At 42.0% G+C, this 27,323-nt stretch overlaps 1 protein-coding gene across 1 annotated transcript; it reads left to right on the top strand.

Moving 5' to 3' along the window:
• Positions 1–2,328: 2,328 nt before the first annotated feature.
• LOC307129828 (uncharacterized protein) lies at positions 2,329–25,882 on the top strand. The gene is made up of 8 exons (XM_079822593.1): positions 2,329–2,736; positions 2,962–3,252; positions 7,052–7,297; positions 7,386–7,505; positions 7,609–7,674; positions 8,346–8,477; positions 22,165–22,281; positions 22,425–25,882. Exons 1-7 carry the CDS (start codon positions 2,679–2,681, stop codon positions 22,269–22,271), a joined length of 1,020 nt encoding a protein of 339 aa, XP_079678719.1. The 5' UTR covers positions 2,329–2,678; the 3' UTR covers positions 22,272–22,281; positions 22,425–25,882.
• The last annotated feature ends 1,441 nt before the right edge of the window (positions 25,883–27,323 follow it).

The raw sequence follows: 27,323 nt of genomic DNA, 5'->3' as shown, positions 1-27,323 counted from the left end.
ACAAAGCTGACAATCATAAAATGCAAGTTATATGTTAACGCCCCGTTTATTACGTGTTTATCGAGGCGATCAAAGCTGAAGCAGTGTTAGTGCTGTTAAACTCATTTATGTAGGTGCATTTTACAGATACTGATGAATTTAATGTGTTCACCTTGATAATAAAACATTAAGCATGATGTGTGTGTGTGTGTGTGTGTGTGTGTGTGTGTGTGTGTGTGTGTGTGTGTGTGTGTGTGTGTGTGTGTGTGTGTGTGTGTGTGTGTGTGTGTAATTATTTATTTAGACAAGGACAGAAGATCAGAACAGCTTAAAAAAAGTTGGAAACCATCACAGAAATTCTAATGGTTTCTATTAAAATACCAATAGTAACCATTGGCTTTTACTAAACTACAGAATTATTTTTTGTAGTGTGTTTGGGACATATTCCATTAGGATTTAATGCCACCACCAATAGAACCCAACACAAATCAGTAGAGACCCACAGATACCACTATAATTCCCATTACAACCAATAAAATTCCCATGAAAACCATTTAATCCAATAAAATTCCTGTAATGGTTTCTATAGTTTTTTTTTAGCAGGGTAGTATCATGTGTGAAAGCTTTATCTTGTTTAGCTTTGTACTTGTATAATGTAGCAGAGGGTTTTTGAAGTTTCTGTATTTGATGCATGTTTTTATGTAACAATGTTCATAATCATATGTTCTCTAATTAATAATAATAAAATAAAATAAAAACAATGTGGCAGAGGGTGACACTGAAATAAACTCAATCCACTCTCCTCAACAATAACGCCGACTACTACAACCCACGGTGTTGCCATGGTTTGGCTTCACTTTTATAAGAAATTCAGCCGCCAGGTTTCAAACCTGTCAACACTGGATTGGGCTGTCAAAGCAGTCAGGTGGTTCACTACAGGAGTCATAAGGCTTGTTTGAGATGCGCCTCGCCTCGCCTGCAGTTCAGCCGAGACTAGGCGGCTGCAGTGAGGGGAGGAGTGGAAAAAGTGCAGGCAAGCCGGACAGTTCTCTCTTCTCGTAGTGGATCAGACACCTGCGAGATCCAAGACGGATATCGCGGGATTCACACTCGTGCGCTTTGTTGCTGATAAACTGGATGTAATTTAAGTTCTGTTACTTTTATATGAAAATAAATATTATGAACAAGACACCCAAAGATTTTGTTATTTATTTCCATTCGAAAGACGTGTTTATCAATCATTTTTACTTTAATTAGGCCTACATACATGTATATATATATATATATATTTATAAATATGACAACAATCACATAACCCACAGAGAGATCGCCTTTGCTAGAGAGTTTGGGAATATTCACACATAAAAACATGATCTCAGAGTTTTAAAATCAAACATTTTAAAAAAAGAATCATACATCACGGTTGTTTAAACCAATAAGCATTAAGCTGTGTCGTCAGCAAGTCGTTTCCCATCATGCTTTTGATCAGCGCAGTCGGTGGAGAGCAACTGCGCTCGACTGCAGAATCCGACACATCCGCCTTTCGCTCGCGAGAGTTTTTTGACATACGTCAGCATGACATCTGAGCAAGGCGGACCGCCCTAGGACACATTTCTAACCGGCATGCATCTCGCGCTGATCACCGGTGATCGGTTCTGCGCAGATTTTGCTCATCTCAAACAAGCCTATTTTCACGTGACTAGTGACGTAATGATACAAGCTCCGAAGCAGTTAGTGTGTTCGACATCGGCTGCGGCTGGATGCAACTGATCGGCGAGAGTAGCCGCGTGCAGGCGGGGAGGAGCTGCAAACGGAGACGTGAAGTCGGACACTTTCTGCTTCCCGCAGTGACGCTCGCGCTGTGTTTGCATACTTTATCAGCTGAAGTGAAATAAATGCAATATTTGGCAATACACAGATGTTTCGGAGACATTGTTGTCATGTAATACTTCATGTACTGCTTAATACAGCGTGTGTTTGTACAAGAATAAAGTTCAACATATAAGCCTACACTATATCAATGAAGTGGGGTCTATGTCTTTAATCAGTTCTATTTTGATAAACATGACAATATAACATCGCGACTACATGAAAGGAGGTTTTACTGTTATAAAAAAACAGATTTGTGCGCATTAGTGGAGCTGAAGGTTTTAAAATAAACACGAAACACACGTGCTCGCTGTCATGTGGAGAATCTGGCCAATCGTAGAACAGCTGTGTCGTCATCAGAGCCCCTGCAGCCTCGAGCAGCTGCTTTGGAGAAACTGCACCGGCTGTATTAGCGGCTGCTCTCGAATCGCTCTCGCGGCACTTTGTTGACATACGTCACTGTCACGTGGCGTCGGCGCTGCCTCAAGTCGGACATAATTTCTAACCGGCATGCAGTGCTTCAAGTCAGCCGCCGATCGGTCTGAGCATCGCTGGGTGAAGTCGAACAAGCCTAGTGATTCATTGCGAAGACCGTTCGAGTTTGAAGCAAGCTTCGGAGCGTCGGTGTCAGACGTAACATCACTCCGTATGGCAGCTTACAATAATACAGTAACCGGCTAAACTGTCGCATTCATATTTGTCAAATCTCGTACAAATGCACAGTAACGCCGCGCACTGGAAGCGCACAGCACGCCCCGCGAGCACCTGACGGACAGGTTTACCTGGAACAGCTGATCCAGAAACAGCTGAATGAAAGCGAAAATAACTCAATGAGAGCGCCTCGGGAAGTGTCAAATCTTTTCACCTGTTTAATTCTATCAATGTTCAGTAAGTGATTTTGTTTATTACTTGTCATGTTGGTTTGCATCATATGCTGTAAATAATATTGAAAGTTGTGGTTGTTTTCAATAAGCTGTTGTAATGGACGTAACAATGTTAGCGTTCAAGTAGCAGAATTGATTTAGGACATCTTACATAGGAATTTTCTTTGTAAAACTCAACTTTCTCACATTGGACACCATCTTATTAACCCCTTGTCTAAATATTAATCAGATGCTGTAACGTCTGTCATCTATGTCGAAAATGGGACGAGTCTCACTTTAAATCCAAACATTCAAGGAAAGGCTGAGGACATTTTGTGGACGTTCAATGGCAACAAGGTGGCTGAACATGATCTGATTGAGTTTCATGACTATGGTCTGTTCAAAGGAAGATCAGAGATTGACATCTCCACTGGGCAGCTCACGGTCCGTCAAATGACCAGAAATGACGGCGGTATTTATAGGTCTGTAATACAGATCAATGGAAAGCTGCGATTTTCTGGAAAAGAAGTTCAAGTTATTGGTAAGTGAGAATGAATGAAGACACCAGTATTGTTGGTTAGTACTGATTTAATGTTGGCTTGGGTGACCAAGAACAGCACACAAAACACATCTTACTGTACAAACAATGCTGGTTTTTCAAGCAGAGACGCTGCCATATTCTGTTGATGAATGTAATGGATGATTCAGTCTGAAGTGATGGTATGAACATGGACTTTCCAGGAAGTAATTGTTTCCTGTCATTTATTTTTACTTTATTTAAAAAGTCCTGGAAACTGCTAATGGATGTGACACAGGGGGAAAACCACTGTAACTTAAGTTGAATTAAGCTACAGAATAATGCATTTTTAATTGTAATATAGGGTAAACGTACATATTAAGCTTTTCCAAAATCTACATTGAGACATTTTAGTGCACAGGGTATTGGTTTGAGTACAAGAAGTTATGGTAAAATAAAATATTAATATCTAAAAAAAAATATATTTTATTTTAAATGACAAAAGCATTTAAATTAAGATATACATCATTAAATGCAAAAAGTCTGGCTGTGCTAAATGGTGACATGTTTGTTTGTACCCTTCTTGTTTACTTTAAACAACTTATAGGAGCACACTGAGCTTTATTGTAAACATTTTTAATTAATAAATATTATTAAATAAAATTTAAAGGGACTATTTTGCTAAATAAAGAATCTAGGTAATGTATTAAGTTCATACATATTTTAACATGAACAGCTATTATTGAAAATATCTATGAAATTATACTTTTTCTTATTGATATCACACTGAAGCTGTGATTGTCATAGTAGTGCACCCTTTAAGCTCACCTTACAATAATATGAAGTCTTTAAAAATTACAGCAGTATAAAACCACAGAACATCAATAAACTGTAAATTTATAATATAATGAATTTAAAAGTACAAGCCAGTAATGCCTGTGAAGTAATATATTAGTGTAGCACACAGTCTTATACAGCTAGTAAGCTAACAATGTTCTGTAGCATCTGCGCTATGTTGCTAAATCTTTTAGATCTAACTAATAATTTCCCACATCCAGGTTCCAGGTTATAATACGCAAAAGTCTAAACATTAATCTCTTAATTTTGCAGTAAGAAGTTATACTTATCGGAAATAAAGGCTTAAACATCTAAGAAATGCACATTTAACTATAGACAGTAAAAGAAATGGACACAGCGACCCCATAGACTTCAACGGAGATAATTGAAGTCGGACAGAGGCACTCACTTCCTGATGGCTGATGTCCTGCAGCCTCAGACTGAGCTTAAGGATGTAGATGTAACGTGATCAGCCTGGCAGACAGTTGTAAGTCTTCTAGTAGTTGTGCAACATAAAATCTGAATCACCGAATCTTGTAGAGACAGAGAGAGTGAGCAGGAGCAACTTTTGATGAATGAAGCAGGATCTGCAACATCTCTATCTGCGTTTATGCCTCCACGTCCCCCCGATTGCCTCATAGACAGTAAAAGATTGCCTGCGAGCTTCTCCTCGGGTCTATACGCTAATTTGCTCAACAGCGCGACACAGTCGCGTGGTTATGACGCAATCGTTAGCCTATGTTTTACAAAAACGGCTTCTATGGGGCGATAGTGTCAGATACAAGGTAATGGAGCCTTTTATACGCTGTTGTGTTTGTTTAGAAATAAACAATGGACAAATGGAGTCTTTAAACGCCTCAGATGTAAAGTTATTCGCTGTCAAAGTGAGGCCAAAATGAATGGGAGTCAATGGGATGCTAACAGCAGGTGATGGCTTGGTTAGCAATGGCCGCCAGTGATGCGCGGGTCAATGTATAAACAACCCGCACCCGACCGACGTTTTCAACTAACCCGCCCGCAACTCGGACCGCAAAAAAAAAAGAAGAAAATATTGTACCCGACCCGCTTCCTGACCCGCATTTTTTAAAAGTAGTAAATGCTCATCGTAGCTCATTGGGCCATTGAGAAAATGTTTCAGGCCCTGACGTGGTGCGCTCAGAGGTGCAGCAGCGAGAGCAGGAAGTTCTTGCGGCGGCCCATCATTTTCCATTTCAGCTCCAGATGCATATTATTGATGAACGCGATGTTTATGTTTCGACTCGGCTTGAAGAATTCATCAGCCCACATTTGGAAAACATTTGGAAAAGTGTGAAAGCCCTTAGGAGCGCAAACTGTTATTTTTCTGAATGCTGTATGATATAGCCTAGTGTTATGTAGCCTAATACAGGCTTGATTTATTCATTTATTTCGTTTAATTTTCTTAACAATTAAGATGCTGCATGTGTTTATCCAGTCTAATCGAAGTGTGCGTCTCTCCCCCGACTTTCCCAACAAAAATCCCGCCCCCTCTCAGAAAATACATAAAACTGACTTTAAATGCGTTTAAAAGTAGCCTATTAAAATGGTACAATGGCATTGCTCAGTTCAACGTTTTGGGAAATCGGGCATTTTGTCCCGCGTCAGCATTTATTCAAAAGTTAATAACGCTCAACATTCAAAAGGTAAATAAGGATTTATTGACGATCCGACCGACCGTGACCCGAATATCATTAAAAATATTTTTGGATGACTCGTAACCGCGGGTAACCGCGGGTGGCCGCGGGCACCCGCTCATTTTGGATCAACCCGCGCATCACTGATGGCCGCCCCTATGGATGGTACGCTTTCCGGAGGCTGGATTACCCCCATGCTTTTAATGAACGTTTTCAGACAGCTTTCAAAATGGCCGCCAAACAGTATGAACCAAGCGGCACCTCCCACAATTTCTCTTGAGGCCAATACGGAAGTGAGTTAAACTGCAGTTCATGAACTGGCCACTAGAGACAGACTCCAGATTGAGCAGAATCTCATTGAGCTCATGTTAAAATGGCCAACTTTACAGCAGAAGAACACATGTTTACAGTCTGGGACACATTGTGGTTTTGGTCTCTACGGCTAATTTTGCCCTTCATGACGACTGTAAGGAGGTGAATTATTTTATGACTCAATCGTTTACATTATATAAAGCCTTAAAGTTCTGCATAATTAAGGGCGAGGCCACTTTGACTGACAGGTGGATTGCCGTTTGTCTGCTGTCTGTTAGTCATCACGTCACCTCAGCTCCGCCCACGTCCCGCCTCTTTGCCCATTTTCTATTATCCGGGAGTGGCGTGCGATGACGCGCTGCTAAGATGGCGACGGCCAGCTCGACCCGACTTTACGCTTCAAAACTGCTCTTCATAATCCTATGGGTGACGTCACGGACACTGTGTCCATATTTTATTACAGTCTATGGCGTGAACACATGAATACACATATCTCAGTGTGCAATGGACTGATTAGCTTGAAATTACAGGAGGTATATAGTAAAACACACATCAATTGCTTAAGACATCAAGTAGGATGATAAAAAAAATATATTTTTATAATCTGAGCTCAAAGATAGTTGTGTGCTTAATGGGTTCTTGAGCTTTATAGGTACGTTTACCCTATTTTTAATGCATTTTTGTGAATTTTAAGCCATCATCATACAATATCCTCATATATTAAACTAGGCAAGTCTATCTGTAAGTATATGTTTCAAACATCCATGTATGGAAGCTTGTTTCCACCATGGAATAAAAAAGGTAATTACGACTTTTTATCTAGTAATTCTGACGTTTTTTTCTCAGAATTGCGTGATATAAAGACAGAATTGTGAGCTATAAAGTCAGACATAAGTTCAGTCACAATTATCTTTTACATTATTTTTTGGTTTGTGGCAGAAACACGCTTCTATAGCCATGAGATGAGTTTTGTCGTAAAAGTATTTCTCATTCACGTATCCATCCTCCACTGTTTCCCTCAGATGCTGTGCAGCAGCCGAACGTGACCTGTAAACTGAACAACAGTTCAGAGTCAAGAACGCTGTTCTGCTCAGTGTCATCTCCGTTTCCTGTCTCGTATGAATGGACTGGATCGAGTTCGTCCCGTCAGTCTGGGCAAGAGCTTCTCATCAGCAGCGAGGAGACGTCTGATTCAGTCTACACCTGTACTGTGAAGAATGAAGTGAGCCGGAAGAGCGTCCGCTTCGCTCTGAGAGACTGCGGAACAGGTCCACTTCATGCTCATTACAGTAATGCTGAAGAACAGTGGTCATGGTGAAGCTTATGATTATTGTTGTGTTCCTTTTATATAATTAGATGAACCACAGTCATATCAGGATATCATTCTACTAGGTGCAATATCTGTCGCCGTTGCTGTTTTTGTGGTAATCGTGGCTGTTGTTGCCATTTGTTATGTTCAACAAAGAAGAAACAAAGGTGAGATATCTAGATGCTCATAACCATCAAGATATGAATGTGATATGCCGTTTAGTTTCCCATTTATACAACAAATACTATGTATCTTTTTTGAGTTGTTTAGGGGATTATGTCATACCACTAAAAAATTTGACAAACACACCTGAATCATCATCGACAAAAGAGCCAAGTAAGTCTAAGATTATTTATTATTTGTATCGCTGGTTGACAGCTCATTTGTGTGGCAATTTTGTTTGTCATCTCTGATTATGATTGTGTCTATATTCATAATTTGACCGTACAGTCAGGGGTGTCAGTTCACTAAAATTAAAGTTCAGATGGGACAATAATTCAACATTTTGTGGCAACCTCTGAGCAGTTGATTTAAAAACCGTAAAATAAAGGAATATCTCTGTCAAACACGGTGCATTACATTCATCAAACGATGGCTTTCGTCCACTCAAAGGTTATTTATTCTTACACGACTTGTTTTTCTGTCTTTTTAAAAGGAGATTTCACTCAAAATGACAATTTATGAATTATTTGCCAAATTTTCTGAACACAAAAGGAGAAACGGAAAAAAAAAAACATGTGCTGCTTCCACTTGTCCATTTAATGACAGTGCCTGGTGACCATATATATAAGTATCAAATAAATAAAAAATCCCATGCATGTCATGATCGTGTTCTGACAGCACATTTAAAAATGTAAATAAAAACGTGCATGTATTTCTTCTCTGAGGTACACAAGTACACAGATAATGCACAGCCTTCCTAACTCAGTAAGCAGCTGACACCTCTGCCTGTCTCTATATGTACAGTATTAGCCGTTTAATTTTGTTCTTTTATTAATTTTTTAAAGATGATGATGTTAACCAGGCCCTTTGGAACAGTGATGGTGCAAGGGACGGCAGAGAGCAGGACAATAATGACAGGGGACTCGGGTTTGTGGACAGCGGTGAAGCAGGCAGGACTGATAGTGATTATGAATCTGGTAAGTACAAAGTTGTAACAACGTCGAGTATTAGATTCATAAACATCTCTATGGTTGATCAGTCTGGAGTTTTAGATTAAATATACATGGCATGCACAAGGGCTGTAAGTGTAAATCATCATCAGCTACAACATAGTGAAATATACACCGATCAGGCATAACATTATGACTGGGGAAGTGAATAACACTGATCATCTCTTCATCACCTGTTAGTGGGTGGGATATATTAGGCAGCAAGTGAACATTTTGTCCTCAGAGTTGATGTGTTAGAAGCAGGAAAAATGGGCAAGCGTAAGGATTTGAGCGAGTTTGACAAAGGCCAGATTGTGACGGCTAGACGACTGGATCAGAGCATCTCCAGAACTGCAGCTCTTGTGGGGTGTTCCCGGCCTGCAGTGGTCAGTCTCTATCAAAAGTCCTCCAAGGAAGGACCAGTGGAGAACCGGCCACAGGGTCATGAAGGACCAGTGGAGAACCGGCCACAGGGTCATGGAGGACCAGTGGAGAACCGGCCACAGGGTCATGGAGGACCAGTGGAGAACCGGCCACAGGGTCATGAAGGACCAGTGGAGAACCGGCCACAGGGTCATGAAGGACCAGTGGAGAACCGGCCACAGGGTCATGGAGGACCAGTGGAGAACCGGCCACAGGGTCATGGAGGACCAGTGGAGAACCGGCCACAGGGTCATGGAGGACCAGTGGAGAACCGGCCACAGGGTCATGAAGGACCAGTGGAGAACCGGCCACAGGGTCATGGAGGACCAGTGGAGAACCGGCCACAGGGTCATGGAGGACCAGTGGAGAACCGGCCACAGGGTCATGGAGGACCAGTGGAGAACCGGCCACAGGGTCATGGAGGACCAGTGGAGAACCGGCCACAGGGTCATGAAGGACCAGTGGAGAACCGGCCACAGGGTCATGGAGGACCAGTGGAGAACCGGCCACAGGGTCATGGAGGACCAGTGGAGAACCGGCCACAGGGTCATGGAGGACCAGTGGAGAACCGGCCACAGGGTCATGGAGGACCAGTGGAGAACCGGCCACAGGGTCATGGAGGACCAGTGGAGAACCGGCCACAGGGTCATGGAGGACCAGTGGAGAACCGGCCACAGGGTCATGGAGGACCAGTGGAGAACCGGCCACAGGGTCATGGAGGACCAGTGGAGAACCGGCCACAGGGTCATGGAGGACCAGTGGAGAACCGGCCACAGGGTCATGGAGGACCAGTGGAGAACCGGCCACAGGGTCATGGAGGACCAGTGGAGAACCGGCCACAGGGTCATGGAGGACCAGTGGAGAACCGGCCACAGGGTCATGGAGGACCAGTGGAGAACCGGCCACAGGGTCATGGAGGACCAGTGGAGAACCGGCCACAGGGTCATGGAGGACCAGTGGAGAACCGGCCACAGGGTCATGGAGGACCAGTGGAGAACCGGCCACAGGGTCATGGAGGACCAGTGGAGAACCGGCCACAGGGTCATGGAGGACCAGTGGAGAACCGGCCACAGGGTCATGGAGGACCAGTGGAGAACCGGCCACAGGGTCATGGAGGACCAGTGGAGAACCGGCCACAGGGTCATGGAGGACCAGTGGAGAACCGGCCACAGGGTCATGGAGGACCAGTGGAGAACCGGCCACAGGGTCATGGAGGACCAGTGGAGAACCGGCCACAGGGTCATGGAGGACCAGTGGAGAACCGACCACAGGGTCATGAAGGACCAGTGGAGAACCGGCCACAGGGTCATGAAGGACCAGTGGAGAACCGGCCACAGGGTCATGGAGGACCAGTGGAGAACCGGCCACAGGGTCATGGAGGACCAGTGGAGCAGTGGAGAAGCGGCCACAGGGTCATGGAGGACCAGTGGAGAAGCGGCCACAGGGTCATGGAGGACCAGTGGAGAACCGGCCACAGGGTCATGGAGGACCAGTGGAGAACCGGCCACAGGGTCATGGAGGACCAGTGGAGAACCGGCCACAGGGTCATGGAGGACCAGTGGAGAACCGGCCACAGGGTCATGAAGGACCAGTGGAGAACCGGCCACAGGGTCATGGAGGACCAGTGGAGAACCGGCCACAGGGTCATGGAGGACCAGTGGAGAACCGGCCACAGGGTCATGGAGGACCAGTGGAGAACCGGCCACAGGGTCATGGAGGACCAGTGGAGAACCGGCCACAGGGTCATGGAGGACCAGTGGAGAACCGGCCACAGGGTCATGGAGGACCAGTGGAGAACCGGCCACAGGGTCATGGAGGACCAGTGGAGAACCGGCCACAGGGTCATGGAGGACCAGTGGAGAACCGGCCACAGGGTCATGGAGGACCAGTGGAGAACCGGCCACAGGGTCATGGAGGACCAGTGGAGAACCGGCCACAGGGTCATGGAGGACCAGTGGAGAACCGGCCACAGGGTCATGGAGGACCAGTGGAGAACCGGCCACAGGGTCATGGAGGACCAGTGGAGAACCGGCCACAGGGTCATGGAGGACCAGTGGAGAACCGGCCACAGGGTCATGGAGGACCAGTGGAGAACCGGCCACAGGGTCATGGAGGACCAGTGGAGAACCGGCCACAGGGTCATGGAGGACCAGTGGAGAACCGGCCACAGGGTCATGGAGGACCAGTGGAGAACCGGCCACAGGGTCATGGAGGACCAGTGGAGAACCGGCCACAGGGTCATGGAGGACCAGTGGAGAACCGGCCACAGGGTCATGGAGGACCAGTGGAGAACCGACCACAGGGTCATGAAGGACCAGTGGAGAACCGGCCACAGGGTCATGAAGGACCAGTGGAGAACCGGCCACAGGGTCATGGAGGACCAGTGGAGAACCGGCCACAGGGTCATGGAGGACCAGTGGAGCAGTGGAGAACCGGCCACAGGGTCATGGAGGACCAGTGGAGAAGCGGCCACAGGGTCATGGAGGACCAGTGGAGAAGCGGCCACAGGGTCATGGAGGACCAGTGGAGAAGCGGCCACAGGGTCATGGAGGACCAGTGGAGAAGCGGCCACAGGGTCATGGAGGACCAGTGGAGAAGCGGCCACAGGGTCATGGAGGACCAGTGGAGAACCGGCCACAGGGTCATGGAGGACCAGTGGAGAACCGGCCACAGGGTCATGGAGGACCAGTGGAGCAGTGGAGAACCGGCCACAGGGTCATGGAGGACCAGTGGAGAACCGGCCACAGGGTCATGGAGGACCAGTGGAGCAGTGGAGAACCGGCCACAGGGTCATGGAGGACCAGTGGAGAACCGGCCACAGGTTCATGGAGGACCAGTGGAGAACCGGCCACAGGGTCATGGAGGACCAGTGGAGAACCGGCCACAGGGTCATGGAGGACCAGTGGAGAACCGGCCACAGGGTCATGGAGGACCAGTGGAGAACCGGCCACAGGGTCATGGAGGACCAGTGGAGAACCGGCCACAGGTTCATGGAGGACCAGTGGAGAACCGGCCACAGGGTCATGGAGGACCAGTGGAGAACCGGCCACAGGGTCATGGAGGACCAGTGGAGAACCGGCCACAGGGTCATGGGCGGCCGAGGCTCATTGATGCACGTGGGGAGTGAAGGCTGGCCCGTGTGGATCAAACAGACGAGCTACTGGAGCTCAAACTGCTCAAGAAGTTAATGCTGGTTCTGATAGAAAGGTGTCAGTATACACAGAGCATCTCAGTTTGTTGTGTATGGGGCGGCACAGCCGCTGACCAGTGCCCATGCTGACCCCTGACCCCGCCCAAAGCACCAACAGTGGCCCGTGAGCATCAGAACTGGACCACGGAGCAATGGAAGAAGGTGGCCTGGTCTGATGTCACGTGTTCTTTTACATCACGTGGATGGCCGTGTGTGTGTGGCTTACCTGGGGAACACATGGCACAGGTGCACTATGGGAAGAAGGCGAGCCGGCGGAGGCAGTGATGCTTTGGGCAATGTTCTGCTGGGATGTTACTTTGACACGTTGGCATTGTTGAGACCATGTCCAGCCTTTCCAACGGTATTCCCTGGTGTCTGTGGCTCTTTCAGCAGATAATGCGCCGCCACAAAGCACAAATGCTTCAGGAATGGTTTGAGGAGCACAACAACGAGTTTGAGGTGTTGACTTGGCCTCCAAACAACTGAAGGCCAAGTTAGTTGCTGAACAAACAAGTCCGATCCATGGAGGCCCCACCTCACAACTTACAGGACTTAAAGGATCTGCTGCTAACATCTTGGTGCCAGATACCACAGCACACCTTCAGTGGTCTAGTGGAGTCCATGCCTCGACGGGTCAGGGCTGTTTTGGCATCAAAAGGGGGACCAACACAATATTAGGACAATGGTCATAATGTTATGCCTGATTGGTGTGTATCGTGACTGATTCATAAAACAATCTGAAATGTGCTGTTAAACTGTTATGCTACGTTCACACCAAATGCGAATAGAGTGTCTGGTGCGAGTGATTTCAATGTTAAGTCAATGGAAAGGCGCGTTGCGCGCGGCATGAATGACGCGAATTGAGCATCTTGCGCGATACACGCGAGTGGTGCTTTTGTGCATTCACGCGTTTGAAGCGAATTCGCGTCTGACGCCTGAGTTGAAAAATCGGAACTTTGCCGTCAATTCACGCCGCGTTAACCAATCAGGAGCCTGCTCACTGCTGTCACGTGGTAAAGTGACGTGATGAGAAACCCTGCATAATTTAAAAATACTACTGTTAATGTGTCACAAAATGTAGTTTTAAGACTTTTTCAGGTGAGAATGTAGTTGTTTAAAGCTCAAATCTGTGGTTTATTTATAAAGAGAGCGCCTAATTTAAAAAAAATAGTCTTGTGTTTTTGGAGTTGTGAGATCCAGGCGATCAGCGGCGCTCAGCGCTCATTAACCCCAGCGAGAGCAGCCTTTCCTCCGCCAGTTCTTCTGCCGTCTGCCGCTGCTCTGATGGCCTGTAGTGGCTCGTCTTGTGTGGATCTAACGGCCGATCTTTGCTCTCATGAATCTATCATTTGTTGTCTGCCAAATCGTTTTGACTGAGGGCAAAGAAAAGTTTCATAACTTTTATTTTTTTTGGATATTTAAATATACATGCAGTGAAGATAATGTAGGAGTTGCCTGGACCACATTTGTGTGGCTATTAATGTTTAATGTATATTTTTAATGAAAATGAAAAGAGGCAGAGTGGTGTTTTATGACATATTTCTCCAGGAGCACCTTGAACGCGCCTACTATTCGCTTCAAACGCTCGATTTCTACGCGTGTCCAATTCGCCACGGACGCGCAAATTGATTCAAAATGTTCTCGCGTCAAACTAGACGCGATAGACGCGATTTTGACACTCTATTCCCGTTTGGAGTGAACGCAGCATAAGGCTCAAACTGAAATGATCAGAAATCTTTGGTGACTTCAATGATTAGATGATATAGCCTATAGACTTGAGACTCAAGATTAGTTGTTAGGATTATTGGTGTTTGTTTCCTTTTTCTGTTTATCAAAGCCTTTCAATCTCTTTTGTAAAAGCTTTATGAGAAATTAATAGTCCTCGTGTTTCCTGGGGATTAACTGACAACTACTAAATGTTTGATAACTGACATGAATTAAAGGGTTAGTTCACCCAAAAATGAAAATTATGTCATTAATTACTTCCCCTCATGTAGTTGGACACCCGTCAGACCTCCGTTCATCTTCAGACACAAATTAAGATATTTTAGTGTAAATCTGATGGCTCTGAAAGGCCTCCATTGGCTCAATGGCACTTTACACTCTCAAGACCCTTAAAAGACACTAAAGACGTCGCTACAAAGTCCATCTCACTACAGTGGTTCTAAAATAACTTTATGAAGCGATGAGAATTAGTTTCTGTGCGCAAAAAAACCCTAAATAACGACTTATATCATGATGACCGATTTCAAAACAAGGCATCATGAAGCTTCGAAGTGTAATGAATCAGTGAATATAATTGTGTATACAGTCAATATTCATTTTATGTAAAATTCACATTAAATATCAAAATTTCTCAGTTGAATTCCTGGTGAAAACATGAATGCTCATAGTTTAGTGGAAGATTGCTGCCATCTACTGGAAAACAAACACTTTTGCTAGTTCTCAATGAATAGTTTGTGCATGAATGTTAGATGCACTCTTGCTCTTTGTGTTTAGGCTGTAATGTGGCATAGGTGCAATTTTTGTACAGTTTTACTATCATCAGCCTTTAAAAAATAAAAAATAATAATATCATGAACATAATGACGGGGTAGAATGGACTGGACATCATTTAAAACAACAACAACAATAAAAATAAAACATCAATGCATTACAAAAATAAAACAGTAAGAGTGTTTCCACAACTTAGACTGATAACGTGTAGTGCTAAACCTTGATACAAGGGGCACCAAGTAAAATCTTGCCTAGGGCAGCAAATTGGTCAGGGCCGGCCCTGAATGAAGTGGTCAAAATCATGTCTGCATAGTTAATTCTGTTTTCATAATTAACATAGAAGAAATAAAAAAAATAACATTATGGAGTAAACATAGCCTATGAAACTACGTTTTCTTTAACCCTCTGACTAAGGTGCTGGCGCGTTCTTATCATATACACTGTAATCTGATATAGATCATTATAGATCAGTGGTTCTGATGGGTTTTTTTCCTCACAGCGGAAACAACTCATAATAATCTGTCATTTTTGCCATATACAGATAAGTGCAAGACATAGTTATAAACCATAAATGGTCTACTTTTATTTGTGTACACTCACAATAACAACAAAACTTTGTGCTTTTGTAAAATAAATAAAAATGTAATAAGAATAAATAAATAAAATAAGAATCTTTCTGAAACTGAAACGAATAGCTACTTATCACGCAAACAAGTCTAAAGAAAGCTTGAAATTACTACTTTTAAATAAAACGATTCATATTTTAGAGGGAATTGTGGTGCACGTTGACACAGAGCGGAATATTGAGCTCACTCACTGCTCTGATATAGGCTATATAGGCCTATTATATTTCTATATGATGGTCAGTAAGCGATAGAGCGTGAATGATGTGTAACGTTCAAACCTTAAACAAGCGCATTTCATTTGTATCGCAATATCCTGCGAAGTCACTTCTTCTCCCGCTTGCGATGTGGGCAGGGTTGGGTTATATATATTTCCACCACAAATCCTTTAAATGTAACGATATTCAACACAAAACAAGAATGAAAAATACTCTTATTTGTATGACCATATGTGTCTACCTTTCGTCGCCTATTAGGCCGTGGATTCCGGAACAGATTATTTTGCATGCACCCCACTCCAAGCACCGTCTTTATTTAAAAAATGTATTGTTTATTAAACGCAAAGGTTTTAATTTCAAAAGCATTTCTAAATTCAGTTAATATTTCCAACAAACGAAAATCCAAGCCAAAATGATGAAGGGGTGAAGAAAAATTATGTTACTGAAATATTGTAAAGTGGTCACATGAACACGAAAAACAATATGCAAAATCAAAATTGAATAGCTCCGTAATGGATTGCGATAGTTAAGTAGAAAAAAATATATTTATGTAAAGAGATCTAGTAAAATAAAAATTGCTTAAAAGTGCACAACTCTTCTTAAGTGGAAGAAAGCTACGTATTTCCCCTTCACTTGCAACCTATTGGAAAGTGCAGATGTCATTAGTTGGGTTAGTAAAATAATGAAATTATAGTTTTTAAGTAGAAACAAATATTTATGTAAAGAGATATAGTAAAATAAAAATTGCTTTTTATTTTAAAGCAACGTATTTCCCCCTCATGTGCAACCGGAAAGTGCGGACAAGTCATTAGTTGGGTTATTAAAATAAATATTATTTTCTACTTAAAAACTAATTTTGTTATGTAAAGAGGTATAGTAAAATATATCCTTCAACATCCCAACATCAACATTGTGAACTAGTGTATCACCCATTGTATGGTCAGCTGTGTAAAGTACAATTCTTACATCATCAAAAGTAAAAGCTGACACAAAAAATAACCCATCAATGTTCGAAGTTGACGTGACTACAGTAAGCTCTGTGCATTAACAATTAGCCTAGTGAGGAGGACTGATGTATAGCCTATGTGTTTTTTTCCGTTACTTCATGTAAATTCAAATAATATATTTATTTACAAAGTGTAATATTGTAACGGTTTATCCACTGGAGGCAAGTTGTAGACCCAAGTGCAGTTTTATTCAATGTGAATCTTAAATCAAAACATGGAACAAAGACATGGCAAAAGAAAGACTTGGCTTGGCATAAATCTCACCTAAACAGCAGGTTACAACATCAATACTCGACCAAGACACATGACAAACATGAGGGCTTAAAAACACACAGACTAATGACAAGACAAGGGGCACCTGTGAACAGTGATGAGACAATGAACCAATGACAGGACACAACACATGAGGGCATGGGAATCACATGACAATGAAACATGACAAAACCTGGGGCCCGTTTCAATAAGGAGGTTCAACCAACTCTGAGTTCAAACCTGAACTCTGAGTTGACTTACTCTGAGATGGGAAACTCTGAGTTTTGGGTTTCAGAACAGCTGAATTGAGGTAGTTCAGTCAACTCTGAGTAGACTGACTCTGAGTTAATCACATGCACTCCAACTATAGGCTTGTTTGAGATGAGCAAAATCTGCGCAGAACCGATCACCGGTGATCAGCGCGAGATGCATGCCGGTTAGAAAAGTGTCCTAGGGCGGTCCGCCTTGCTCAGATGTCATGCTGACGTATGTCAAAAAACTCTCGCGAGCGAAAGGCGGATGTGTCGAATTCTGCAGTCGAGCGCAGTTGCTCTCCACCGACTGCGCTGATCAAAAGCATGATGGGAAACGACTTGCTGACGACACAGCTTAATGCTTATTGGTTTAAACAACCGTGATGTATGGTTCTTTTTTTAAAATGTTTGATTTTAAAACTCTGAGATCATGTTTTTATGTGTGAATATTCCCAAACTCTCTAACAAAGGCGATCTCTCTGTGGGTTATGTGATTGTTGTCATATTTATAAAAATATATATATATATACATGTATGTAGGCCTAATTAAAGTAAAAATGATTGATAAACACGTCTTTCGAATGGAAATAAATAACAACAACTTTGGGTGTCTTGTTCATAATATTTATTTTCATATAAAAGTAACAGAACTTAAATTACATCCAGTTTATCAGCAACAAAGCGCACGAGTGTGAATCCCGCGATATCCGTCTTTGATCTCGCAGGTGTCTGATCCACTATGAGAAGATAGAACTGTCCGGCTTGCCTGCACTTTTTTCACTCCTCCCCTCACTGCAGTCGCCTAGTCTCGGCTGAACTGCAGGCGAGGCGCATCTCAAACAAGCCTTATGAAAAGCAACGAAGCTCAGGAATTACGTTTCACCATGGCAACAGCACCCTGAAAAAAGATGTTTGCATACTTCCGGGTCAATACGTAAGTTCAATTCTTAATTATTTTAATTAAGTTTAATTTTCATGGTATCCAAAAGGCAAAAAAAGATTGTGGCAGCAGCTAAAATTTAAAAATAGAAACTTAATGCAATCAGGTAAAGCTTTAAGCATTAAATGTTCATGGGTGTTGGCTTAATGACTTTACAAACATTTGACATATTAAATAAATATCATTGTGTCCAATGTGCAGCAGCTTTTCCCACATAGACCCTTTTCACAGACTGCTCTTTACACATAATGAAATGTTCTCCACCTGTAACATTTATTAATTAGGGTAATGACATTAAGTATTTGTAGGAAATAAAGATGACCATAAAAATTGTAAATAAATGTATTTAACAGCTGTGGTGGTGGTTATGACATATTTCTCGTACTACACTCTAAAAAAAAAGGTTCTATATGGCACCAAAAATGGTTCTTGGCTCGTAATCATAGGGGAACCTTTTTTAGTGCTATATAGCACCAGTTTTGGTACTTCAGTGGTTCTTTGGTGGTTCTTCAGTGGTTCTTCACCGGTTCTTTGACTAAGGTGCTATATAGCACATCTGAAGAACCGCTGAAGAACCACTGAAGCACCAAAAATGGTGCAATATAGCACTAAAAAAGGTTCACCTATGATTACGAGCCAAGAACCATTTTTGGTGCCATATAGAACCTTTTTTTTTTTTAGACTGTATCATCTGGCAGCATCCTTCCATCCCATACAGTAATCCGTTTTCAGAACGTGTGATGATGGGAATATGAGTGTTATCTATGCGTCCAACCACTGGAAATCCTAAAGGAAACTCTAATTATTAGGATACTTCTAGAGGTTTATCAAGTGAATGTCAGGATCCTGGACATGCCATTTTTGTCAGTTTGACAGTGTCCTTATGATGAAAATATAAGCAATGAATGAATGTTCCTCCACTGCAAAGAATGCTTTTCTCACTATGTATTTTTGTCAAGTGGCAGATAATTAAATTTGTATTAAGTAAACTTTGCTTACTTTAGATTTAGATTAAATGTATAATTGTTTGATATTTGTACTTGAAATACGATCAAAATACTCAGTATGAAAAGCATTTGTGGCGTTTGAATGAATGAATTAAGTATTTAAATACCGCTGACGCTTTAAAAAGGGGAGGAGACTGAAAGAAACTCTGGGTTTACCAAAGAAAACCTGCTCCAGGTTTTCCAGGCTCTAAGTGAAAACTCTGAGTATGTTAACCCTGAAATAAGGGAAACTCTGGGTTTTCTGTTTCAGAATGTGAGGTATGTCAAACCTGAGAAAGCAGGGTAAGCCAAGCCCGTTTCTAAAAGAGAGGTAACTTATACTCAGAGTCAGTTACCAGGGTCACTTACTCTGTGAACCTAACCTGGTCTGGAGCAGGTTTCATTTGGTAAACCCAGAGTTTCTTTCAGTCTCCTCCCCTTTTTAAAGCACCAGCAGTGTTTAAATAGTTTATTCATTCATTCAAACTGCACAAATGCTTTTTTTACTGAGTATTTTGGTCGTATTTCAAGTACAAATATCAACAAATTATAAATTGAATGTAAATCTAAAGTAAGCGAAGTTTACTTAAAACAAATTAAATTATCTGCCACTTGACAAAAATACATAGTGAGAAAAGCATTCTTTGCAGTGGAGGTTCATTCATTCATTGCTTATATTTTCATCATGAGGACACTGTCAAACTGACAAAAATGGCATGTCCTTTTATACAGGATCCTGACGTTCACTTGATAATCCTCTAGAAGTAACCTGATAATTAGAATTTCCTTTAGGATTTCCAGTGGTTGGATGCATTTATGACACTCATATTCCCATCATCACACTTTCTGAAAAAGGATTACTGTATGGAATGGAAGGATGCTGCCAGATGGTAGTACGAGATATATGCCATAACCACCACCACAGCCGTTAAATACATTTATTTACAATTTTTATGGTCATCTTTATTTCCTACAAATACTTTATTCTTTTTCCTGTTGGATGTTAATATTCTTCCTCCATCTCCTCTTCATCTGTCAGTGGTGCTGGAGTTTGGCTGGTCTGAGTAGAAGTCAAATGTTAATGTCATTACCCTGATTAATAAATGTAACAGGTGGGATCAGAGAACATTTCATTATGTGAAAGAGCATAGAGCCTTTTCACATTTCTGGGTTTCCGAAGCTGAAGTCGTCATAGGGTTAACTTTTATAGCGGTGAATGAAAGAATAAATTAAATATATATTTTGTGTCCCCATTTGCTCAAATAGCAAAAGAAAAACTCCACAATAGTGATTTAACAACTTTCAAAAAGAGGGAAAAAATAGAGTGAGTTTGATAACGGAAATGGAAAGAGAGAGATGTTAATTTTCACCATCACTCCCATAGACACTGTATTAGAAACACTCTCACAGCAGCGGTAACTTGATTTTTGTAATATGATACAAAAGTAATATAATACAAAGTATGGTGAAACGTAATTCCTGAGCTCCATTGACCGTGGCTTTTCATAGTTGGAGTGCATGTGCTTAACTCAGAGTCAGTCTACTCAGAGTTGACTGAACTACCTCAATTCAGCTGTTCTGAAACCCAAAACTCAGAGTTTCCCATCTCAGAGTAAGTCAACTCAGAGTTCAGGTTTGAACTCAGAGTTGGTTGAACCTCCTTATTGAAACGGGCCCCAGGTTAGGTTCACAGAGTAAGTGACCCTGGTAACTGACTCTGAGTATAAGTTACCTCTCTTTTAGAAACGGGCTTGGCTTACCCTGCTTTCTCGGGTTTGACATACCTCACATTCTGAAACAGAAAACCCAGAGTTTCCCTTATTTCAGGGTTAACATACTCAGAGTTTTCACTTAGCCTCCTTTCTGAAACAGGCCCCAGGAAGTGCATGACAACACTGTGAACATGATACTCAAACATAACAAACATGATAAACTAAAAACATAACCAAGAACAATGAACATGAACCAACACCAAAACACCCTGTGACAAATATAGTAGGACTCTAATAATGGAATGCGAAAAACATTAGCCTATATTTCTTCATTCAGCCAATTATTAAATAATTTTTATTATTTGGTTGTTTGGTGGTAACATTGCTAGTAACATTGTTACTAGTGTTGGGCATCGAGAACCGGTTCCTACTTGGAATCGTTAAAAAAATTCAGATTCTTTTCTTTCTTTTCATTTCTTTATTGGAATCAGATCATAATGTTAATGTGCGCCAAAATTGTTGCTGCATACCCCTCTGGCACTGGGTAGTTGCGCCCCTGCTCGGCTCGTTGGGTTTTGTTTACATCAGTGCGCATCCTCTTTGACGTGTTGTTCATTTTAAACGGTTGATGGGTAAAGTATTCTTAAAATGCATTCTAAAAATCTGAATAATTCGTAATAAATAATTATTCACGGTATTTTGAAGTGCCCACGATAACAATATTGTGCATGTTCATTATTGCGGTATATCGTATTACCGTTTACCGGCACATGTCTATCCTTAAAACATACTAGTATTTATTTTCATGCTACAAGTACTTATTTTTTAGATACTAGTATCTATTCCATTAATTACTAGAGCTCATTCTTTAGTTACAAGTAGGGTTGCCACCTTCAGTGTGGCAAAATAAGGGACACCCATTCACCACCCAATATAAACACTTATTATAAGAGTACCATAATGATTCATAGTAAGACAAAAACACGGTTTGGAAAATGGATTCATGTTGTACATTCTCATTATATAATTTCTGTAAATCTTGAACACAAAGTTACGGACAGCAGCTTTAATAGATACTAGTATTATTTCAATAATCAGTATAAAATTATATGTTGAATATTAATGAACCAACATAATATAAAAGAGAGATGACACAGGAAAAGGAAGAAGAGAGTAGAAAGAGTTAAGTTGCAACATGTTGGAGGTTGTTGAACAAACTTGCAGAAAATGCAGTTATGTAGAAAGAGCACATGGACACGGAGTCTTAGGAAGCGCACATCTGAATGGCCTTGATTTGACTTTACTGAATTTAAGAAGAATTGAAGGTATGCTGTCTCCTAAAACAATGGAATAACTTGTTAGTTAAACACAAATTTTCTGGTGTGACTGACCTAGATTGACCTGTTTAGCTGAACCCTCCATGTCCACTACTTCAACTTCAAAAATATAAATAATTGTGAAAACCAGTAGAACAAATCTAAATAGACAAATGATATGGATACACTTCCATGAAAAAATTGTAATGTCTGTTTTGACTGATCAGATAGTTTAGTTAAATGTACTATTCATTCCAGAGATCGGGTCGTTGGGGGCCTCGCCGTCGACTGCTGCCCGATTCACAAAGCACCGGCCCCTTATGCTCCCTCCTGCAGGTGGATGGATGGATGGTACTATTCATTAAGAATATGAAAGTATGAATTTGTAAAATAATGGCATAGACTAGGTTACAATAAAATAATCACCAATCATTTTAATTTCTGCTTATTGATTTTTAGTGAATAATAGCGTAATGCTAGAGCTGTAAAAGGTTTTTTTGTTTTTGTTTTTTTTCCAGATGAGTCTTCAACATTCATGAAGCTATAGATGGATACTCTCGCCTGATAACGTACTTGAACTGTAATACAAACAGAGCTGCCACAGTGCTCACACAGCTGTGAAAGGCCACATGTGTTTATGGACTTTCATCTAGAGTGCAGTCAGATCATGGTGGAGAAAACACATAAGTGGCATTGTGGTGTAGAGCACAGAAGCCACATCATAGAGGAGTCTGTACACAGGATTGAGCGCCTTTGGAGGGATGTTTTGCAGTTTCTACAGTTAATTCTACAGCTTTGAGGACAATGACACCCTAGATCTTGCTAATGGCATCCACAAGCTTTTTCTTCATCTTGTGTATTTACCTGAATTTCAAAAGTAGATTGAGCCGGTTTCATGAAGCCTGGAATCATCACCATTTAAGAATGGAAAACAACCAAACACCTTCTCAGATCTGGACTGATGGCATGCTGACCAACATGGGGTTAAATAGCATGTGTATTAACAGGTGATGATCCATTCACGGAGCACAATTCAGAGGCACTTCTGGCACACCATGGCATTAACAACTTCCCAGCTGAAATGATCGACCAGATCCCTGCTGTTAATGTCCAACAACCTAATGTTGATCTCAGCCAGGAACTACAGGAAGAGGTTTTGATAGCCATTGATGGCCATATTGCAGACTTAAAATTAAAATATCAAATGTGCTGCAATCAATTTTCCCATAGACTTTAAATAACTGTGAAAACAAATCTCAAAAGCTGTTTGTCGAGTGTTGCTCAGTTTTTTTTTTTTTGGACTGAAGTTCTTTAAATCTATTTGTTAGTCGATGTACAGCAAAATCTTTTAAATATTTCTTAATTCTCTGCTGAAACGTCTGCCAAACAGAAACTTAATTTGCAGTGTTTTCTTTTAAAGGGTAACTAAACCCCTGCTCAGAGCTTAACTCCACCCACTGGCAATTTTCAAAAAATGCTGGAAAAGTGGGCAGAGCCCGGCGGACACAGAGGGGATGAACCGAGGGCGGGGCTGAGTGGAGGGCGTGCAGCTGAGACCCGCAGTAACGGATTGATTGACAGCTGTCTGACTCGCGAGGCGCAGAGATGGAGAATGACTGGAGTAACGCCAGCTTTGCAACAGAGCGGTCATTCTCCTACCTTCACCTGAAGTGGAGGAGGGTGGATTGTCTGTAACAGACACAAACCCAGAGCCTTATCAATGCGAGCCGCTGCTCAAACTGCGTTAACTCCCGATGCAGACGATGCTAGTGAAGCAGCCGCGCAAGAGAACCGACCTAATCTATCTGCGTCCGTGGCAACCGCTTGCGTGTCAGGGTTTGAAAGCGCGTCTCATGTATGAAAATTATCTGTACACATGACGGGCGGCAATAATATCGCAAGAAAAGCCTGACGTGTACTGACAACTGCATTATTTAACCGTATTTTCTTCAATACAATGTTAAAGCAAGTGTCAAGTGAGTTTCATTCATAATGTTTCCACTTCATGTAATATGACAGTTCATACTGGAGTGAAGCCGTTCTCATCGTGTGATTGGGGGAAACATTTCTGAGGGCGTGGTGAGCTCGTGTCAGGGGCGCGGATAGTGAGCCGTTGGAGGTACCATCATACGTCACGATGACCCACAACGTCCAATAGGAAAACTCAACTGCAGTAGCCACCGTTCAACCTTAAGAGGGCAGCACTTTGGCGGTTTTACACCATATTTTATAGAATTAAAACACTTTATACTCAAATGTCAAAACATTTACTCGAATCAATGAACAGCATTAAAGGGGTGGTAAAACACATTCTTTTGAAGGCTTGACTGTGTTTGTGGGGTGCACTGTAACATGTGTTCATGCTTCGTTTTAAAAAAAATTGCCTTATTTTTCATATATTTGACCTTTATTCTACACTGCTCTGTCCCTCCTTGTAAAACGGTCTGATGCTTTCCGGGTTGTATGAAGCCAGTCCCTCAAAAATACGCGATGGGCTCAGATTGGTTAGCTGGCCCAGTGTGTTGTGATTCGCTAAACGCCTAGTGCACGTATGTCGGAAACGTCACGCCCCTTACCGGAGTCTGTGCTTTGGTCAGTGTTAGAAACAACGGCGTCAATAAAACCACACCAATCTGAGCCCGAATCAGACCCAGAACATTTGAGTGAAGATGATCGAGCAGAACCTGCTCAGTCCTCAAGAGTAAAGACTGCGGATCTATAATGATCGCTACTGAATGGCACTGTAACTTTTGTATTTTTAGAACGATTATAGCCAAATATCTGTCGCAAGAACTAACCCAAAACAAACACTAAGCACTGGCTTTAACTAGTAAGTTAGCCAAATCACACACAGAAGCATGTTTAGCAAGCCTGTAGATAAACAATACATAAAAGCTCTAATCAAAGAATCATTTACACTAATGCCAGGTTCGCTGTTGAGATTTTAACGTTAGTGTTTGTAACGTTAGGTGTTCGTCGGATAACGTTAAGTATGAATGAGCATTTAACAGACTGGTTTGCAGAACAGCGTTGTCATCTGTTTACTTCCTTGCTACAACGTACAATTAACCTATTACAGGAAAACACATCGATGAAAAATAAATCAGACTTACAGGTTGTGGCCCGTAAACAGCTTCTGTTTGTAAATCCAGTTTTCAGGACAAGCCGTTGTGCATATCCTGTATTGAACTCGCGAAGTTTGTGGAAGTTTGTGTTGTCCTCCGTGAAATGTGCAGCGCGCGTCGTGCATCCACGCACCGGCAGTGTTTTTTTTCACGCAGCTGACGTTGTGCAAATCTGGCATTGAAATCGCGAAGACGGTGGATGCAGGGAGCCCTGCGCGCGCCTGATTCCCCGCTGACTCAAACACACGTGCATATAACATGCTGTATGTTAAACGCTCTGCAACGCACCCCTGTCCCAATGAAGGCTGAACAGAGCAAGTACCCCAGACCTGCAATCCGGATGAAAATAACAGCGTTTCCTTGGCATCGCGGCAACAACACTCCAGCCTACTATACCACAACAGCGCCGCGATACAAAATGGCCTCACCCCCCCTTATTTCATATTCTCGGAGGAGGGGTTTATGTAAATATTGGCCTGGTGATGTCAGCAAAACCTGGGTGAATGTGTAGTAGTCCCTAGCGGCCGTTTGCTGTAGTCCTTAGAAACTGATTTCTTTAAAACCAAATATCTCCCTTTGCTTTAAACTTTGAACGTTGTAACTTTGCAGATGTTTTTTATGCTCAAGCAGCAACATTACACGTTAGCTAAAGTTAGAATAGTGAAATCGTGGTTTACCACCCCTTTAATAAAGCCCCAGTATTACAGATCATTAACTAAAAAAAGTTGGTTTAGGGTTTAGTTACCCTTTAACTAAAATCATTAACAAGATAATTTTTTTCAAAATATTGTACACTGAACCCTCAGTAGATTTACTTGTATATTTTATACAATAATAAAAAACACCCTTTCAAATAATTCTGCATTCTTTTATTTAAATATTTTATGTAAAGTAAGATTGTAAGATTAAAGTAAGATTGAATGTGTTTTCCAGCAGAACATCCCCTAATCTGTTAACACTGATTTTGTGTTTTCCTTTATTATCTTCATTTTAATATAGAGATTTAAACTGTCCTTTTGCCTTTTTAACTAAGTATAGCAACTGCATGTATAGCATATTCACTGAATGTTTTTATAGCATTCCATTGGCACATGTTTGAAGGACAGTGTTGGAAAGGATGTGGAATAGTGTGTTTTGTCAAATCAAGAAAAAAAGAAAAATGGGCTTTTTATCTGATTAATCTGAAAAATAATCAGCCAACTAATGGATTATCAAAATAATTGTTAGTTGCAGCCCTAATTGTTTTACAAAACAACATTATTTTACATTCTCTCTTCGATAGGTCACTCGGTTAATTAAAGGGTTACTTCAGTGATTTAGCATTTAGCTTTGTATTTAAACTGGGTCATTTATGCAGTAGAAATGTGAAATTATTTTTGAATTTGGTGCCTTCTAGACTGAGAAAAGACAGAAAATTTATTTTTGTCTCATGTGGATGAAAGACAACAACTGCACTTGCTTCGCTGCCCTACGAGGCCACTCCGTACACCGTTGTTTGATCTTCATAGTAAAACAATCATTTCGTTCAGTTAGAGAATAAACACTACAATTAAAAACTGAACGTGTCTTTTAAATAAAGTGTGAGTGAGCTGAACGAAAGTCATGAAACAGATGCAGCCGGAGTCAGATTTCATTCATCACGAAGAGCTGAGCAGAACTGAGGTAACGTTAAGCGCCAGTCTGGCAAGTTTTCTGATCGCATATGGAAGCTAAACTATCACAGGAATTCATTGAAAAGTTGAAACACTCACTTTGCTCTGCACCGCTCCGTTATTATGATTGTCCGTGCGGCCGTCTGTGTCTACATTCTGTGCATTAGATCTCTTCCTATGGGCGGGTTCATAACATGCGGAACAGCTCCATCTAGTGGCTGTAGTCTTTAGCCTCTGGCCAAAAAATCCTCAGATGACGCAAAATGACGATATTTGCGTCATTGGAGAATTTTTTTCCAGAAATAAAATGCATAATTCTCTTTTCTCAGGGGGATATGAGGGGGCAAAGTACCATCATTTGAATATACTATGGGGTTTCTACTGATACAAAGCCTAATGCTAAATCACTGAAGTTACCCTTTAACTCTGGTATGCCAGTTCCACAAACGTGACTGGGAGCAAGTTCAGTAAACCCAAAATATGTTCACATTGAAAACACAAAAACGAATCCATGAGTCACTATGGAAATGGACACTAAGGAAGAGTGTGCCGCTTTTTGTGTCCGTTCCCACAGAGACTCGTGGTTTTGTCACTCTGTTAAGAATATCTTTGTGTTTTCACTGTGAACATTACATGAACT

The sequence above is a fragment of the Gobio gobio genome (genome assembly GCF_949357685.1).
Source record: "Gobio gobio genome assembly, chromosome: 7".
Taxonomy (NCBI): domain Eukaryota; kingdom Metazoa; phylum Chordata; class Actinopteri; order Cypriniformes; family Gobionidae; genus Gobio; species Gobio gobio.
The sequence above is the reverse complement of the archived record's forward strand: the minus strand, read 5'-3'. Positions and strand labels throughout refer to the sequence as shown.

What these genes read in the sequence shown, in the direction of transcription:
- LOC307129828 (XM_079822593.1), top strand. Translation starts at nt 2,679, where the DNA reads ATGAGAGCGCCTCGGGAAGTGTCAAATCTTTTCACCTGTTTAATTCTA. An exon ending in TCTGAGAGACTGCGGAACAG is followed by an intron (nt 7,298 to 7,385) that starts GTCCACTTCATG and finishes TTATATAATTAG; the next exon opens with ATGAACCACAGTCATATCAG. An exon ending in TGATAGTGATTATGAATCTG is followed by an intron (nt 8,478 to 22,164) that starts GTAAGTACAAAG and finishes TATTCATTCCAG; the next exon opens with AGATCGGGTCGTTGGGGGCC.